General features: G+C 40.3%; 1 protein-coding gene across 1 annotated transcript in view; it reads left to right on the top strand.

The window, feature by feature from the left end:
• The first annotated feature begins 3,684 nt into the window (after positions 1–3,684).
• kdrl (kinase insert domain receptor like) overlaps positions 3,685–16,829 on the top strand; it is a 60,828-nt gene continuing 47,683 nt past the window's right edge. Inside the window, exons 1-4 of the mRNA XM_033624231.2 lie at positions 3,685–4,266; positions 11,789–11,879; positions 14,003–14,220; positions 16,152–16,279. Coding sequence (XP_033480122.2) covers positions 4,203–4,266; positions 11,789–11,879; positions 14,003–14,220; positions 16,152–16,279 — 501 coding nt within the window. The 5' untranslated portion in view covers positions 3,685–4,202. The remainder of the gene's footprint in view (positions 4,267–11,788; positions 11,880–14,002; positions 14,221–16,151; positions 16,280–16,829) is intronic.

Here is a 16,829-nt window from a genome sequence, read left to right as displayed (position 1 = left end):
AAACGGGCCTTTTTCCCGAACGCTCCTCTGGTCTCCTGCTCGTGAGGGATTCATTACAATATCGTAACATGGCTTAGATTTCTAAATAAACATACACCTCATCGCTAGATAGACCTACTCCTGAAAAACTTGTGCGCAAGGCTTTTTGTCCCTACGAGGCCGCCGTCATTTACCCGACGGGAAGGGTCCCCATGGGGAAATTCAGTTTTCTTTACTCTTCTTGACTCTTGTCAAATACACACAAGCCCAAAATACACACACATGCACAAATAGGACCTATACATGCACTAGATGTTGGAGCCGGGGGCTGCTTTGGACAGGCACCTTGAGCAGTTTGGGATTCAGTGCCTTGCTCAAGGGCACTTTGGCAGTGTCCATGAGGCAAACTGGCACCTCTTCAGCTACCAGTCCATGCTACATACTTGCGCCGTACGAGGACTTGAGCCTGTGACCCACCAGTTCCCAAGCAAAGTCCCTGTGGACTGAGCCACCACGGCCTCACCGTATGGGTCCTTCAAAAGTAATGGAAAAGTTTTGTCCATGAAAATATGTTGGCGTCCACATTTGCTTTATTCAGTTAGAACAAATGAAAAGAGCCAAAATATTATCTGACGATGACACATCAACACAGAGATATTTAATTGTCTTCAAGATAATAAAGTTTCCTCTTGAAAATGTGGAGCTAATTTCACCTTTAACATTTTAATGCTGTGCCAAACAAACAATAACTTAAGACATACAGCATTTCTGGGAGAAGAATATATGCAGCATACATTGTAAGTGCATCTCACTGCATTGCAGGTCTACATTTACAACATGAACTACATGCACTCCACTACTTTTGGAAACCAATATTCTATTTTTATTCAACCATAACAGGCCCATTTAACAACAGTAACCAGATATTTTGGTCAACATGACTAAACTTGAGACCTTTACACTTTTAAAACGGCCGAGTAATCAGAGCAGGCATGCACATTAAGCATTAAGGCAAAAAGAGAGCTTTGTTGTTCTTAAACAGGAACCTATATGGTGACGACTAATGTTACTTATGTACATTTTATTACATTTGATTGAATTTGAGTTGATATATGTTGTATTTTTGTACTTGATCCAGCGATGGGGATATTGCACACAAAATGTTAAATAAGAATTTTTTAAATAAGATAGCTGTATAATCATTTGCAGAGAGCACCAGATCTTGGCCAGCCACTTGCATGTCAAATATGATGGGTGATTGCTTTTGCCCATGACCCTGGCTCGAAAATTGACCATTTATAATATTGTTGTCATGCAAGAAATGATTTCGTTAATTATATTCCTTGCTTCCAAAGCTGCAGTGTGTGTGGGGTCTGGAGACTGTGGCATTGTTTCCACTCAAGACTGACTACAGTTATTTGATCAGCAGGGCAGGCAGTCAGACCCCCACCACCCCTCTGCTGAAGAAAGACTTTATTTCTACTGGTTCATTTACCCAAGAGGACTTTGCTTTTGGGGCAAAAGGAAGAGTGCATGCTGTGTGTGTGTAGAACCATTTAGTCCCCTATAGAGTGTTTTGAACACCAGATTCTAAAATAAAACACTTTAAACCCACCCCTATCAGCCAGCGACTTCCAGTAATTGTTCATCCAGAGACTTATCTGCTGCTCACTTGGCCCAGTGGGAATGTTTCCTTCACTGAAGATTTACACGTGAACACACACTAAGGAAATTCTTATAGTGGACAAGGCAGTCTCTTGCAAACCTCACCTCTTCCTTGTGTATTTAGTGTGCTACTGTCTTTCTCTTCAAATGTATAAGTCTACAGCAAATCATCTTTTCCAATTTGTCACCATTCACACTTGAACGCCCAGGTCTTATAGTCATTTTTTTACACTCTTATTATTTTACAGTCTTTTGAAAGTTATGCCACGTGGATTTAATTCTCATATCTGAATTTACTGTTGCTTCACCATCAGATTGTAATAGTGAGTGTAATCCAACACAAAAGTATATAATGTCTCCGTTTATGGAATTAACCATGTAGAACATTTCTAACTTTTTGTGTACGCCTGTTGCAGCCACCCAAATATGGAAATTTTTGATTTCCTTAAGTGATTTAATGAAAAAACAAGTTGAATTCTTGACCTGCGACTACTTGGTCTCCAGATCCCACAAAGCAGAGGGACTCCCACAACTGGGATTTTATGAATTGTTTCCCATGTTCTCATGTGCCATTTCAATCTTTTCCTGCCACAGATATGAAAGGCTGGTGCTCATCATATTTCACAACTTGTGCTGTGCCTCACCCACGCCACTGCCCGAGATCCAGTCCCCGAAATGGTGGCCGTCCAGTCCTGACGTGGTTGGAAAGGTGAGGGCAGGATGTTCTTATTTACAATGCCTGCTACTGTGACCTACAGAAGCAGAGTGATTGTTGCGGTGATAAAAGAAAACAGTCTGCAGCACATCCACACACTGCAGGGTTCTGCTCGACAAAAGAGGATTATTTACATTGATATAAAAAGCAGTGTGTCCTGTTTCTGCGGTTAAAAATAAATCCAGCAAATATTTATTCTAAACACTCAAACGGATAGATTCGATCTGTTATCACAAAGCCTGTTTACATTTTATTCTGTTTCCTCTTGAGACAAGATTACTACTGTTACCTTTAACCTCAGTTACACAGTGGGTTGCTTTTATCAACGGCAGCTTTATACACAAAGGTAAGATTAAAAAGGATAATGATTTATTTATTTATTGAACAGGGGCAGTGCACAGCTACTTAGCTGCACCAGTTAACTATAAGCTAATTTTCATCTGTAGTCCCTGGGCAGGAAATAGACGATAATTTCTCTGCTAAAAGACACTTTTGTATAAAAAACACAATTACAAAATAGAGCATATTCATGACACAACAGCTTCAGCAATAACAACAGCAAGACAACACAACTACAATGAAACTATAACATTAAGATATAACAAGATTTCACAGTGTTAGATCAAGTGTGATGGGTGCATGATTGGGTTGATTTTAGCCATGATTTCATCTTAAATTTAAAAGCAACAAAGCTGTTGCACCGTCTTATCTCACTTGGTACTGAGTTCCAATAGTCTGTAGCTCTAACAGAAAAGACTGATCTACCAAACACAGTAAATCTGTGTTGTACTACACAGTCGCCTCTGTTAGTCGACCTAGATGTCCTCTCATTGTCTGAGTGCGGTTGTATGAACTCTTTTAATTGAGGAGCAGACAGATTATTAATCATTTTGTACACTAGACAAGCATTAAAAAGACACAGAAAGCTGTCAAAGGCCAGTAGATTCAAGATTCAAGCTGTCATGTAAAGATGTATCCTGACCACACATCAGTAAGGTGATAATGACATTAATCATGATTAAAAGAAGGCTGTGATAGACCCCATTAAGGTTCATTTCAGTTGCCTCTAAGTTGAGTTTTCCACTAGAAATTAGCATAATTAATATGGTTGGTATTGCATGTTTTCTTGTTACATCCCTGTAACATGTCTAGTTACCCATCATGTTGCCCTGACGCAAAATGAGTTGCACATTAGTACCATCATTATTTCTCTGGAAGTGGTCTCCTTTTCAGAAGGGAGTCTGCATTCACACAAAACTCCCACCCTGTGACGTTGCGTCCTTCCTCTGTGTCTCCATAAAGCGTTCCTCATGCACGAACTGGCTTGTTGCACAGAGGCGAGAGGGAGGGGAAATTGTTCAAGGCGCGCATGAGAGGCAGGAGCTGATTGAATTGGCTTTTGAGCGCTTTACCAGACAGCAGAGTCAGAGGCTGATACCCCAACTCATCCAACTTTTTATTTTCCACTCACCACTGAATTTAATTAATCTGACTTTTTTTTTTGTTCGAGGGCACCTGTCCCGAGGATACAGCGGCACATCCGTCCTCTCAGTGCCGGATCGGTTGTTGGACTCCCCCAGCTGCGCAGGAGAGCTCCCCTGCGGAACGCGTCATGGGATACGGCACAATCACTGCCGCTTTTTGCATGTACACCTGAGCTTTGTGTGGATTTACAACACGTTTATTTAAAAAAAACAAAACAAAAAAAAAAACAAGATTTTTTGATTTACTCGCTCTCAGAAGAAACTTTTGTCAGTCACTCGGAATAATAAGCCTCTCTGCCAAGGACTCTTATTACTTTATTTCTAACGCACGGTTTGGATTTCGGAGAAGAGCTGGCAGGATGGTCTCATCCGACTGCTTCAAATTGGTCGTTGTCTTCTTGTGCTGTTCATCACTCACAAATGGTAAGAATGCACTCATGCTGATACAGATCAGTTATTTACGCGTTATGCATGAAAGAGTTTTAACATGGCACAATTTGTTTGTTTCGTTTCAATGGATGGCTGAATTTTTGTTGTTTTTGCAGACAATTCACGCAATCAATTGTTAGAGAAGCATACAGTGGCTTCTTTTTGTTAATCTCAATATATTTGTCTTATTCTTACTATATTTAACTGATCTGTAAAAATTATGTCAAAAGATGAAGGCTGTCATTAGACGTGCAGTTCTCACTTAAGCCAGTAGAGGTAGCCTTACCCCGTTGTAACTGGTGATTATTTTAACAAGTTAATACAATGTGTTGATTCTGAGGGGTGATTGTAACAGATGTGGAGGCTTTATATTTCAATATCAGACTGATTTTATCTAAGACATTTTGAATTTAATTTCTTTCAATAGACATTCTGAAGATTTTGCAAACCAAACCTTTTGTTATATTTTACGAAAATGTTTATCCCAGCAGTTCTTATCAGTGAGTGAACAGGATTAAACATCTCGGGGAGGAGAATGTATGTTTCTTCTGGCAGTGCTATCAGCTTCATTGTCTGAGTGTCACTCCACAAAAACAAGATGGATAGATAAAAGGTGGATGTCCCTCCACCTTGTGCCAGGTCCAGTGTGCCACAGAGATACACTCTAAGCCTTCCTCATCATTTCCAAATAAACAGCCTATCCAAACAAAGGAAATACCGTTCACGTTCACCCCCTCCTCCCTGTCACACACACACACACATTCGTACACACTTTTAGCCCCATGAAGCTTTGTCTACGATGTTTTTAAGTATAGATTTCCTTCACTGTCCACACACAAAGCGTGGGAAAGACACAAGGAGGAAGCGGACGTAGGGACAAGAGGCAGCCTGGAATTGTTCTGGCTAGTAAAGGTCACGGAAATGTGACACGCTACCTGAGCAAAGATTTCTTCCTGGAGCTTCTTGCGCTCGTATTGAGCAATGTCAAACTACGTCCACAAGACAATGGCAGGGAGGAAAGGAGGGTATTGTTTCTGCAGAGGACTTGCTGACTGGTAGAGCCATTAGTTACTGATGGTGCATCAGCTTCTTTCTGCTCATGCTGAGGTGTGTAACAGATGTACCTCAGCAAATAAAGCACAGAGCTGTACAGAAGCAATGAACTCATGCTTGACCACCAAAATTGAGATGGTTTTGTCATTTTCACTTCACCTTTACTGCAGTTATATCAAGGATTAAGAGGAAACTGGTAAATACTATATCTAAAAGATAGTCTGACCTAGTTGTGATTTTGTCAATATTTCACTTGTAGCTATTGAAAAGTGGACACAGGTCAAGTGTGTTGCTTCATGACCCTTTGACACCAATTTAAATGAAGCATAACGGCTCAGGCTGAAAGAGAAACCCTTTCTGCAGCTCTCTGCACCAAGACGCTCGCATTGACCGTGAATTCCTCCACGTAAAAAGTTCAATGTGTCGATTTAAAGTTGCAGTCAGTGGTGTTTTAGGGCACGAGCCAAATTCTGGAAAAACAAGTGCAGCAAAGTGATGATTGAAACAGTGATTGAAGGGATGATTGAATTTGAACCTGGACTCTGCCTTGTTATTTTTTTGGTCATAAATTCCTTTTTTTTCAACCCTTCATGGACAGAGTTTTAATAAGGACAGAGTTTTGGAGCAGAGTGAGTTGATGTTGTGTCTATTTTGTTTTGGAGTCATTTATTCTTTCCTGCTTAGACACTTGAGATGAAGTGGAAAATGGGAATGATGAGAGGTCAACCAAGTGCAGTGGGGGCTCATTGCTCACTGGCAGTGTGTCTGGGTCCATGCAGGCAGCACAAGAAAAACATCCACACACGCACACACATGCACACACTCACCTGGATTGGGAGATTTACCAGCAGAGCAGAAAAAGCCATTTCCTTACACAGGGATATAATTTAACAAATTGCTTTGTGGAGCTGTTCTTATAGGATGATTGCAGCATCTGGCCCATACGAGGCATATCCATCCTGAGCCAGCAGTATATTTTCTTTGAATCCTTCATGAGATTTCAATTTCAAGGAGCTTCTGTCTTCCTACTAGTCTTAATCACACGTTATGGAAGAGGAATCCTCCGGGTTTACCATTTTGGACTCTCATGCAGGGCGATTCCTGTTTGTTGGCTCTACTCAACTTTATATAACCTAGAGTGGCCACCCATCATGGCCAGATGTTCCTTTATTTTGCCTTTTTTAAGAGGAGTCTGGGGCATTTTTGCCTCCAGATCTCCATTGGGTAATATACGGCTTTTAAAAAAGGCGCTCTCCCTAACTGTTGTCTTAACCTTGCAGTTGGCAAAGTGGATGGGTTTCAGAAGGACTGAGTGTATGTGTGTGAGAGGGAGAATATTTCTGGATACAGACCATGTAGCGCAGCCAGAGCAGTGGTAGCTACTCTGTATTTTGGCAGGTGATCTTAAGTCTTGTCAAGGTTTCAACTTTGTGTTGTAATTTCACAACTGGTATGCTGAGCCTCTTGTGAATTTAGTTCCTTTGTTTGTCTTGAAATTTCAACCTAAAGGCAGTTTACCATCACTGGTGCAAGACACCATCCACTTTCTTAACAGGTGATAGAGTAGTAGCATATCCCCATAACTCTATTTCAACAGTTTATAATATGATTTTGCATGTAAACTGAACAAATAGACCAAGGCACATGAGTATGCAGAGATATAAAGAAAAATAAGTATTAAAATTCAATAATACTAATAGAAAAATCAGTGGTAATAACAGCAACAACACATTAAATTTTTGAAAAAATAAATTAACAATAACAAAATAAGAAAACAAAAATATTAATAATACAAAATCGACAGTAATAATAATAAGAATAAAGGGAGAGGATAAGGGGAATGGGAGGGAAGAGGCTGGATGTATAGAGGTTGTATTCAGTCAGACTGGCACAGGGGAATTTGTTAAAATAATCTAGGAACGGTGTGTAAACCAAACAGATAGACCAAGGCACATGATGAGTATGCAGAGAATCAAGGAAATACAAACAATTAAAGATGTGTATGTAGGATTTGGGGGCATCTATTGGCAGAAGTTGTATATAATATCCATAACTATGTTCTCATTAGTTAATCATTGCCTGAATATAAGACTTGTTTTTGGTCACACTAGAATGAGCGGTTTAGATCCACATACAGAGTCCTCTTCCACTGAGTCTGCCAGTTTGTGGCTGTTGCCGCCATGTCTCAGGAGGTAGAGTGGATTGTTCACTAATTTGTTCAATCCCTGGCTCCTCCATTGTATGTCGAAGTCCATGAGCAAGATACTTAACCCCAAACTACTCCTGGTGGCTGTGGTCAGGAGACGAAAGGCACCATACAAATGCAAGTCCATTTACCATGTCGTGGATACAGTAGCCCAGAATGGACAAATAAGACACTGGCTCTAGATAGGGACATTCGCATTTTGCATTTTTGTGTCAGCCCCTGTAGTTCTCCTACGCACTTGGCTCACAGGAGAAGTTTCAGTTCTGCAACCTCACTGCTAGATGCCAGTAAATCCCACACACTTGATCTTTAAAGTAAGTAATAAAAGTCAGTGATACTAATAGCAATATCAATAATAATAGCAATTACAACAACACAAAAAAATTGCAAAAAATGAACAATATGAAATAAAATAAATATATATAATAACAATAGAAAATATACAATAATAATAATAAAGGGTGGGGGGGTGAGGGGGGTGGGGGTATACAAAGGCTTTATTCAGTGTACTGGCACAGGGGATTTGTTAAACTAACTCAGGAAAGGCTGCCACACCTAGTGATATTTTTTTAATCACACCTTGGCTAGGGTTTGTCAGCTCTTCTAGTTTTAAGTCAAGTGACACATTGAAATAATAACTTGAATCCTTGAGATGTAATTTTATACTACGTTTATGTGTAGGTTGTTGCATTGGTTTCCAAAAAGTGTAATTATGAGATCTCCAGGCGTAATACATTGCGTGCTATCCCTTTGCACTAAAGGACAGGAAACTCATGCCGCAGATTGGCGACTTTTCGCCGCCGTTTCGCTCCTGTCGCCATGGACACATTACAGCCAAGATGACTCACCCAGAGTGACCCTGCACTCTTTTGTTAAAGTGTAATTCACTCTCCACCCTTTCTATGGCTTTTGTTGTCACAGTAGTAAAAGGAATCCACTGGCAAGGTTAAACAAGGGAATCATCATTATATCATATTGTTACTTTTGCCTTGAACACACCAAAAAAGATCAAATCTCAAGACAGTAGCGTTGTTTCGTGAAGCACAGGAAATACGGGAAGATGAAGGCTACTCTCTGCAAAAGAAAAGGGAATTCCGCACATTATTCCCCGCACTTGAAGGGTTGTGACTTAGGGTTTCCTGTCTGACTCTGTGATGGTACAGTCATCTCGTACTGTAACAGTGGTTTTTATTACGCAACATCAGACATGAACAGTAAGGATGCTGACATCTTGCCAGTGGTTATGCCAGCTCATAAATGTCCTTTCCTCTGACATTTCCCCCCAGTTTCTTTATTGTTGTTCACGTATTACTCAGATGTATGCTCAACCTTCAGTTCTGCAAAGAAGTATCTCTTATGCAGTTATTGGAATCAGGTACTTTATTTTACTACTTTATTTTATTTATTCATTTAAGAAAAGGGACAGTGTGCATTAATCAACATTTTAACAAATGTAAATGCACCCGGATTAGCTGAAAGGCTGGTTTTCATCGGCAGTCCCTTCGCCAGCTGTAAAAAGGCGTCCTAGAAGAATTAAAAACAATAAAACACAGCATGTAAAACAGGTCAAAACATGTTGCATTATAGCAAAAACACATCACATATAATACGGTTACAGACAAAATCCACTATCACATGTTACTTTGGGTGTCAACAAGCCATTTCTTGGCATTAAACTTAAATGAGTGATATGATGGCAACTCTGTTTGTGGTACTGAATTCCGCTTAATTAATACCAATAAGATGTATAATAATAAAATAGCTAACAAGAGCACCTCACTCTCAGTTCATTTCACCATAGTTGTGCTCAAAATAAATATCTTGCAACCACATTGCATTATAATACAGCAAATTCATGCTATTTTTCAAATTATGAATAAAAAAACTAATTTGTACTGACCCCATATCCTCAAAAGATATTTAATGAAAGGTAAGCAATTAGGTTAGTCACGGGTCAGCAGTTTCAGTTGCACTGCTGAACCTCTGGTTTAGATTAATTGAAAAACTCTTTCAGTTTTTGTCAATGTTTGGCTTTTCTTTCAGACTAAATATTTAAATGTCATTTTCTGGGCTGCAAACATTTCAGAGTAGCGTAGAGTCGATCCTGGAATCCAACACTGTTTGAATTTTTTGTCTTTTATTTCCTGACTGATCGTGAACCTACCACAAATGTTTTCCAAACACTGTGTCCTGTGGCACTTCCCCCCATCTATGCCAAGTCAGGACAAGGACGTACAAATGTAATCCTGGGTAGTCTTAGTTAACGCGGCCCTGTGTCAATAAAAAGTTTGATGCTGTGTGACTGGCTCAATCATCAGTTGAAACTGAACCAGAAGTCACTCAGCGTTTCGCTCTCGCTCCCTCACTGTGTTTGTTCCATGGCTGTCCTCTTCTTAATGGCTCCTAATGAGAACCAGCTTCAGGGCTCTTTGAACCAACACAATAAGCACAATTTCTGGCAGTTTTCAGGCACTCTGCTGGAGGAATGCAGCACACAGCTGTTACGGGGGGTTAGGGGTGTCGGGACGCTTGCTGAGGTCAGCGTTGGGCAGACACTGGGGCAGGTGGGAGTTTTGAAGGTGTGGGTGTAGAGAGACGACCGCGGGATATTTTTTTTCTCTCTTTCAGTGGGTTGCTAGAGGCCCCTGCTGATGCATCCATCTGTAGTGTGTTACTGAAAAGAATAGGGGAAAAATTGGCCAGTTTTAAGAGACGAGCTGCCTGCCAGTGCGATTCAAGGTCAAAAAGATGTTTTCCAAGAAGATGTTTTTTTGTTTGTTGTTGTTATGTGTGGGAGCAGATGCCAGCTTTCCTGCATGTGTTGCTTTTGTATTACAGCATAAGTCAAAGAGCCGACATGTTGAACATGCAGAAATTAGTGCTGCAGACAGCACATGATGTATTGTGCTTTTTATTTTGCCATTTGTATTTTATGGGCCCCGGGGGGCAAATTCAGTTTGATTCATTATTTGCAAATGTCCAGCAGTTCAGTTACATGACTTGCTGCCAGTTTGCAAATGTAGGGCTAGAAAATTCTCAAGAAAATTTCCGTGACATCTCAGGAGAAGTTTACAAAAGCTGGTTATAAACTTGTGAATTGTAGACTCTGGGGTTGTTTATTGAGGTCAGGAACCATGATTTTTATTGATCTAATACACAGCTGAAAGCTCATGGTTTCACAGCAAGAAAGAGAATGAGCCACACCCCTTCCCCTCTGCATAACCTTGGAAAATAAAACAATGATGTTCTAATATATTGTGAGGAAGTTAATATTGAGTGCAACTGCCAACACTGGCACTGTCAGCTCATTGTTAGCACAACAGCTGTTCTGAATGATACACAGAAATACTAGTAACGTGTATGTGTGTGTTTGCATTCGTAAACGCAGGTGTACTTGTGTATGTGTGTGGTTTTCCATGCGCTTATACACGTGCATCCATCATGTGTCAACATGTCAGCCCGGCTGTTGTGCAACTCCATTGTCTTCCTCAATTCTGTGCAGCGAATAATGGTTTCCCTGAAGACTGTCACATTTGGAGACTCGACTTAATAAACTTGTTTTCTGACCATGATGACAGGCTGTTTGGGGAGCTCAGTGAAAAGGAGGAAATCACATATGGGACTGTGACACCTCCTGGACAGCAGTGAGAATCACAGTGTTTCCTATGTTGATCACTGTTATACATGCCTCTCAACAGATACAGCTGGCTAGAAGCCACCTTTGAATTAAACATCTCAACCTCGAATTTTCCCCCCGTGATAATATAATAATAGCACTTAAGGTGCAAGGTCAATCGCGACTGAAAAAATGTTCCTAAAAGAGAGGAAGGGAGCACCCACTAAAAGACACTGAGCATTTAATTTAGAGGAATCACACGCAGAGACATTCATCATGGTCCGCCTTGGTTTGCCGTGACTCAGCTCCCCTCCATATCATTCTCTTCCTCCTTCTATTCCTCCTTCTCTCTTTCTTTCTGCTCATCCCTGACCACTTTTCATTCAACAACCTGCCCTCAAAGCACCGGAAACACCCCCAGGGCTCTCACAGCAGACCATCACTTGCATGAAAGGGAAAGAACATATCAGCAAAAAACGAACCCACATGCACGGTGCTGAAATGATTCATGGGAATTTCCTAGAATGTTTTCCATTTTGTTTAGTATGACAGTGAATGACATGCTGTTAATTAGCAGGTTTGTTGGCCTTTCTCACACAGTGCTTCATGTTTCTGTGTCTGTTTCTGTGTGTGTTCAACAGGACATGTGGGGAGAGATCACTCGCCCAGGATTCTGCCTGCTGAAAATCCACACCTTCTTCATAAGAACGATTCATTAACCCTCATATGCAAGTATGCAACACACCTATTTGTTTAAATGTCATGTGAACCAAAACAAAGTTTAAATAACATTAGATCAGTGTTAAATTTAATCTGTAGCAGTATAACCTACAAGATATTAAAACTGGCTCCACTTCAACCAGCTACATTAAAGGGACAGTTCACCCCCAAAATCAAACTACATATACATATCTTTCCTCTTACCTTTAATGCTATTTATACATCTAGATTGTTCTAGTCTCTGGAATATAATGGAGCTAGCTGGCTTGTGCTGATCAAAGAGAATTTTTTTTCTAACTTAACAGCAATGTATTTTTCTAGAAATCATGACACAGTTACTCAAGATAATCCACAGACCTTGTTGTGAGCAGTTTCGTGTAGGAACTGTTTTCTTTCTGCCAAACTTCACCTGCCACAAACAAACATATATTTTTGATTAGGGGGTTCACTGTCCCTTTAAAATGTTCCATGCATGTTTATGTATCAGTAAGAAAAATCCAATAGCATAATATATGATAGTATAACACTCACAAGCTGCATTTTTCTGTATCAAGTACTTTGACACTTGATTTACATTTAGCAAAGAAATACTTTTGCTTTATTAACATTTTCAAATTAAGGCATTGATGAATATATTAAGTAAATATCATGTCATGCAGGAATTCCTTAACATCAATTTTTAGATAATTATACAAGGTTATGGCCCCAGTTTTCTTGCTCTTGGTCTGAACTGTCACTGCAGCCTCAAAGTTGAGACCCTGGTCTAATTACATGACGGAAAGGTCAGGTTGAAATAAACGGGACGTGCCTGGGCCTCAGGACAATCCCACTGGTGGTCCACATTTATCAGTCCGTCACATTTCCTTCAGGGATGGTGGGACCCAAGTGTGTTGCTTTCACATTTGTTAAGAATTTAGAGAGCCTTGCATCATTTTGAAAGCCTGCAAGGAATGTTCAAGAACTCACGTCTATCTAATGTAACGCTTCCCTACAAGGCCATATGCTAAGACGTCTGGCCCATACAGTGCTGTCTTGTTTTCTGTCACTGGATGAGAGCTGGAGGTTGCTTGAGCCAAAATTCTGCAGGCAAGGGCAGTGGTATGCAAGACATGTTTGATGTTCCTCTGGGATCTCTTTAATGAGAGTTTTAAAATGGATGCTATGTGGAAAGAATGTGTTAGCTGAGCACATCATTTGAGAGAAACATGTTCCCATGTGAAAGTTCAAGTTACTGAATGGCTCAAGATTAACTTAAAATAAACTTTAAATGACCATCAAGTCAAAAAGCCCCAAAGGGAGAAGCAACCGCTGCCATCTTTAACTAAAAAGCTTGTGAATTGCCACATGTGACACATTTCCTCTAAAAAGACTCTAAATAGAAGTTTTACTCGGAATCCTCCACGCCTATGTTACGTTGAATTTGCGAAGACAACATAGTTTTTCTCACATGCCTCCAGTGAATAAGGAACCCAAAAACCGAGAAAAATTTTGATGAAAGTCACAGATGATTACGTTAAACACCAAAACAATATCAAAATATTCATTTACAACCTCTCACACAACTCATACAGTAAAATCTAAGTCTCATTTATCCAGTTGTATGCTCAGTACTTCCCAAACACATGCAATTTTACTAAAATCTTACCATTTAAAACACATCTGCGTTTTAAATAGTAAAGGTTTAGTGAAAATGTACATGTTAAGGAAGTACTGAGCATACAACTGGATAAATGAGACTTGGATGATACTGCACAAGTTGTGTAAGAGTTTGGAAACAGATGCTTTGATACAGTTTTGCTGCTGTAAAACGTGGCCCCCAATGACTTCAGCTTATCAAGAATTTTGTCCGTTTATAGATTTTTCAGTCAACATGAAGGCGTGAAAGAAAAATGAAGTTTTCTTCCCAACTTAAACGTAACATGAGGAGAGTTATTGATATACAAATGCTCATTTGGGGGTTGGAGTATTCCTTAAAGGAGAACAGATCAATAATAATGATGTGTCAAATCAGAAAAGCTTATTTAATATTACATATTGTTTACAAAATACTACACAAAGTAGCCTCAAACTGTAAGTCGACTAAGCAATATATTCTTTGTGTTCATCAAATGTTGTCCATTTCTATCTCCTGCCAGGGGTCATGGCCTGCTGCAGTGGACACTTGCTGATCCCAGTCGATCGATCGATTCAGACGAGGTGAAGGTGGAGCCGTGTGAATCCAGACGTCACTCACAATCACACTGCAGCAGACTGACGGTCACAAACCTGAGAGCCAATGACACTGGAAAGTACAGCTGTAACTGCTCCAGAAATGGCTCACAGCACATGGCCTCGACCTACGTCTTTGTCAAAGGTGAGACCTGTAGAGCGCTACAATCAGTTCAGATTAAAGGTCCTTTTTATCAAACACAGTCAGTGAACCAGTGAGAATAAGAGAGCAGAAACCTGTGCGGTCTCTGGTAGATTTATGACATTTTCCCCTCCAGTCCAGAATGTGAGTAACTTTGCAGCATGAGAAACACTGACTGTAATGTTGTTTAGAAACACAAAGAATTGTCCATGAACTAAAAGGCTGATAAGAGTTATTTCTTTTTGAATTGAGTTGTTTTTCTTCCATCCAGGATTTAACTGCTTATTTTTGTGAAAGCACAGACTCCTGATAAAATAGAGGTTTTCACAGGGTGATTGTCATCTGCTGACGCCAGTGGAAGATTCTGGTGTGGAACTGAGCCCACAAACAGTCGCACTGAATGAAATGGTTAATGAGCAATCTGATATTTCCCGCAAGATACGAGAGCTGGAAAATATCCACTTACTGTACTGAATTAGTCAGCGAGAACAGGAGAAATAGCGAAAGAGAAAAGTTGAAAAAAAAGGAAGAAGGTCTCAAAAAAAAGAAAGAAAGAGGGAAGGAAGGAAATAAAGAAACTGAATTCTTTATGTATGACTACAGTCATTCCTTACATGCAGGAAGTGGACTTTAATCTACATGCACTCAGATTCAAGTGACACGGCTTTCCTTCTCAGAGAGATACAGAGAGAGGAAGTTGTTTCTTTGGAGCTGTGGTTTCTTCCGGAGGTGGAAGGGTGAGCGTGATTGCACGGGAAGCTGTGGTCATTGACTGTGATTTCCTGCTGCTGCTACTACTACTGTTTTCTTAAGTCTACCCTAAAGCATCACATGGCACCAGTTACAGTTACAGTATCACTGAAATGGAGATTGTGTTGTGCAGCATGAGGAGAGTGAACTGTAAGTGTTAGGTCAGCCTCATTTTCCCAAGACTTGTATGCTTTTTAAACATTAAAACACTTGGTGTAAAGACATGAAATACAGGTAAAGTCTAAGGCAGGGGTGCTCAAAGTATTGATGACTGAGTCCCAGTTTCGAAAGCCATAATCTTATCAAGGGCTGCACAGGTTCAGGACATGATGGGAAATATCATCAAGCAGTGAACTCAGTGAAATCACTGAACTGCTTACCATGCTTAAAAAAATTGTGAGCCACCACATAGCTTGCCCGTGTTACACCTTCACTACTTTTCACAAGACTGTTGGTTGGGTAAGTCTTCTTGAAAGTGGTCTACATTACATTTGCGCTCCTCACCCAAGAACTTGGGGGCCGCACACAATGTTTCCTAGGGCTGCCATTGGCCCACGGGCTGCACTTTGTTACTGTGGTCTAAGGGATGTGAAATAGTTGCAGACAGTGCAGACTAAACTAAATGCTGGGTGCACTTTGTTCCCCTCCCGTTGCTTTGTGAATGTGATTCCCAGTTCGCTCGGCTATCAGGCAGCCTGCTGTGTGTTTAGTCTAATGCTTTCATTCAAAGCCCCTCAGCTGTTTATTACATCATTTTCCATGCTTATTTTTTCAAATAAGAGTTCCTTTATCACACCACTGCTGCTTGACCTCACACCAATCGCAGACTTTTTATGTAGCCGTGAAGTTCCCACAGCGGTTGTGTAATGCCTGACTGCCCAGTAGGGACACCACACTAGCCTGATTGCTCTATCGGTGTTGTCCTGCTTTATCCAGTTGAAATGAACTGATCCAAGATGTGATCTCTGTGATGGACACCCTGACATTGCCCTGATTCAATTGCACTGCTAAACTCAGCTCTCGCATAACATTTTTGTTTGTTTTTTTAATGTAAATTTGCTACAAAACATTGACATTCCAAAAGACAACATGTTAAGGAACCACATCTGCTTTGAAATGCAATTCTTTAACTGACCTGTATTTGAGATTTCACTAATTTTGTCGTTATTGTTTTTGTCCCTCAGATCCCAAGCAACCATTTGTGGAGCCCCATCTTAAATCACCTGGCATCTTGTTCACGTACGAGTATTATACCAGCCTCGTGGTCCCCTGCCGGACAACCTCTCCTGATTTTGCTGTAACACTCACATCGGTGAGGCCTCACAAAGATAATGGCTGTGTTCAGAATCACATACTAATGTTCTGCCTACCACATGATCTGTATGTACACCATACTGCCTACTAATTGAATGATTAAGTGGGGCTGTACAATCAATCAAATGTCACAACATACCACTTGAAATGAAGCATTATGGTGGCACAGAGATGCCCCAGCCTACAGATCATAATCAACACGTTAGGGAAGATGTTTGTTTGTTCTAGACGCCGGCAAAAATTATGTCATCATTTTTATATAGCAAATTTTCAAACAAGCGTTATTTAGATAAACTGGCCACATTTTGTGAATCCAAATAGTTTTTAACTGAAAAAATATTAAAACTTCATAAAGTGACATTAACAGCTTGTAGCCTGGCACAAAATCTCTTGTGCAGTCTGAAGTGTGGCAGTTGAGTATGTCCAGTAAGCTCCTTATTTAGAAAGCATCTGGGCCTTTCTCATGTACACAACATCCACATAATACACAGTTTTAATGCACTACAAACTCAATTTAACGTCACACTTAGTATGAGTAGTACGTCAAT

This window comes from Epinephelus lanceolatus, chromosome 7 (genome assembly GCF_041903045.1).
Source record: "Epinephelus lanceolatus isolate andai-2023 chromosome 7, ASM4190304v1, whole genome shotgun sequence".
Classification (NCBI taxonomy): domain Eukaryota; kingdom Metazoa; phylum Chordata; class Actinopteri; order Perciformes; family Serranidae; genus Epinephelus; species Epinephelus lanceolatus.
Note: the sequence above shows the minus strand (reverse complement) of the source record. Positions and strands in the feature narration are given on the sequence as shown.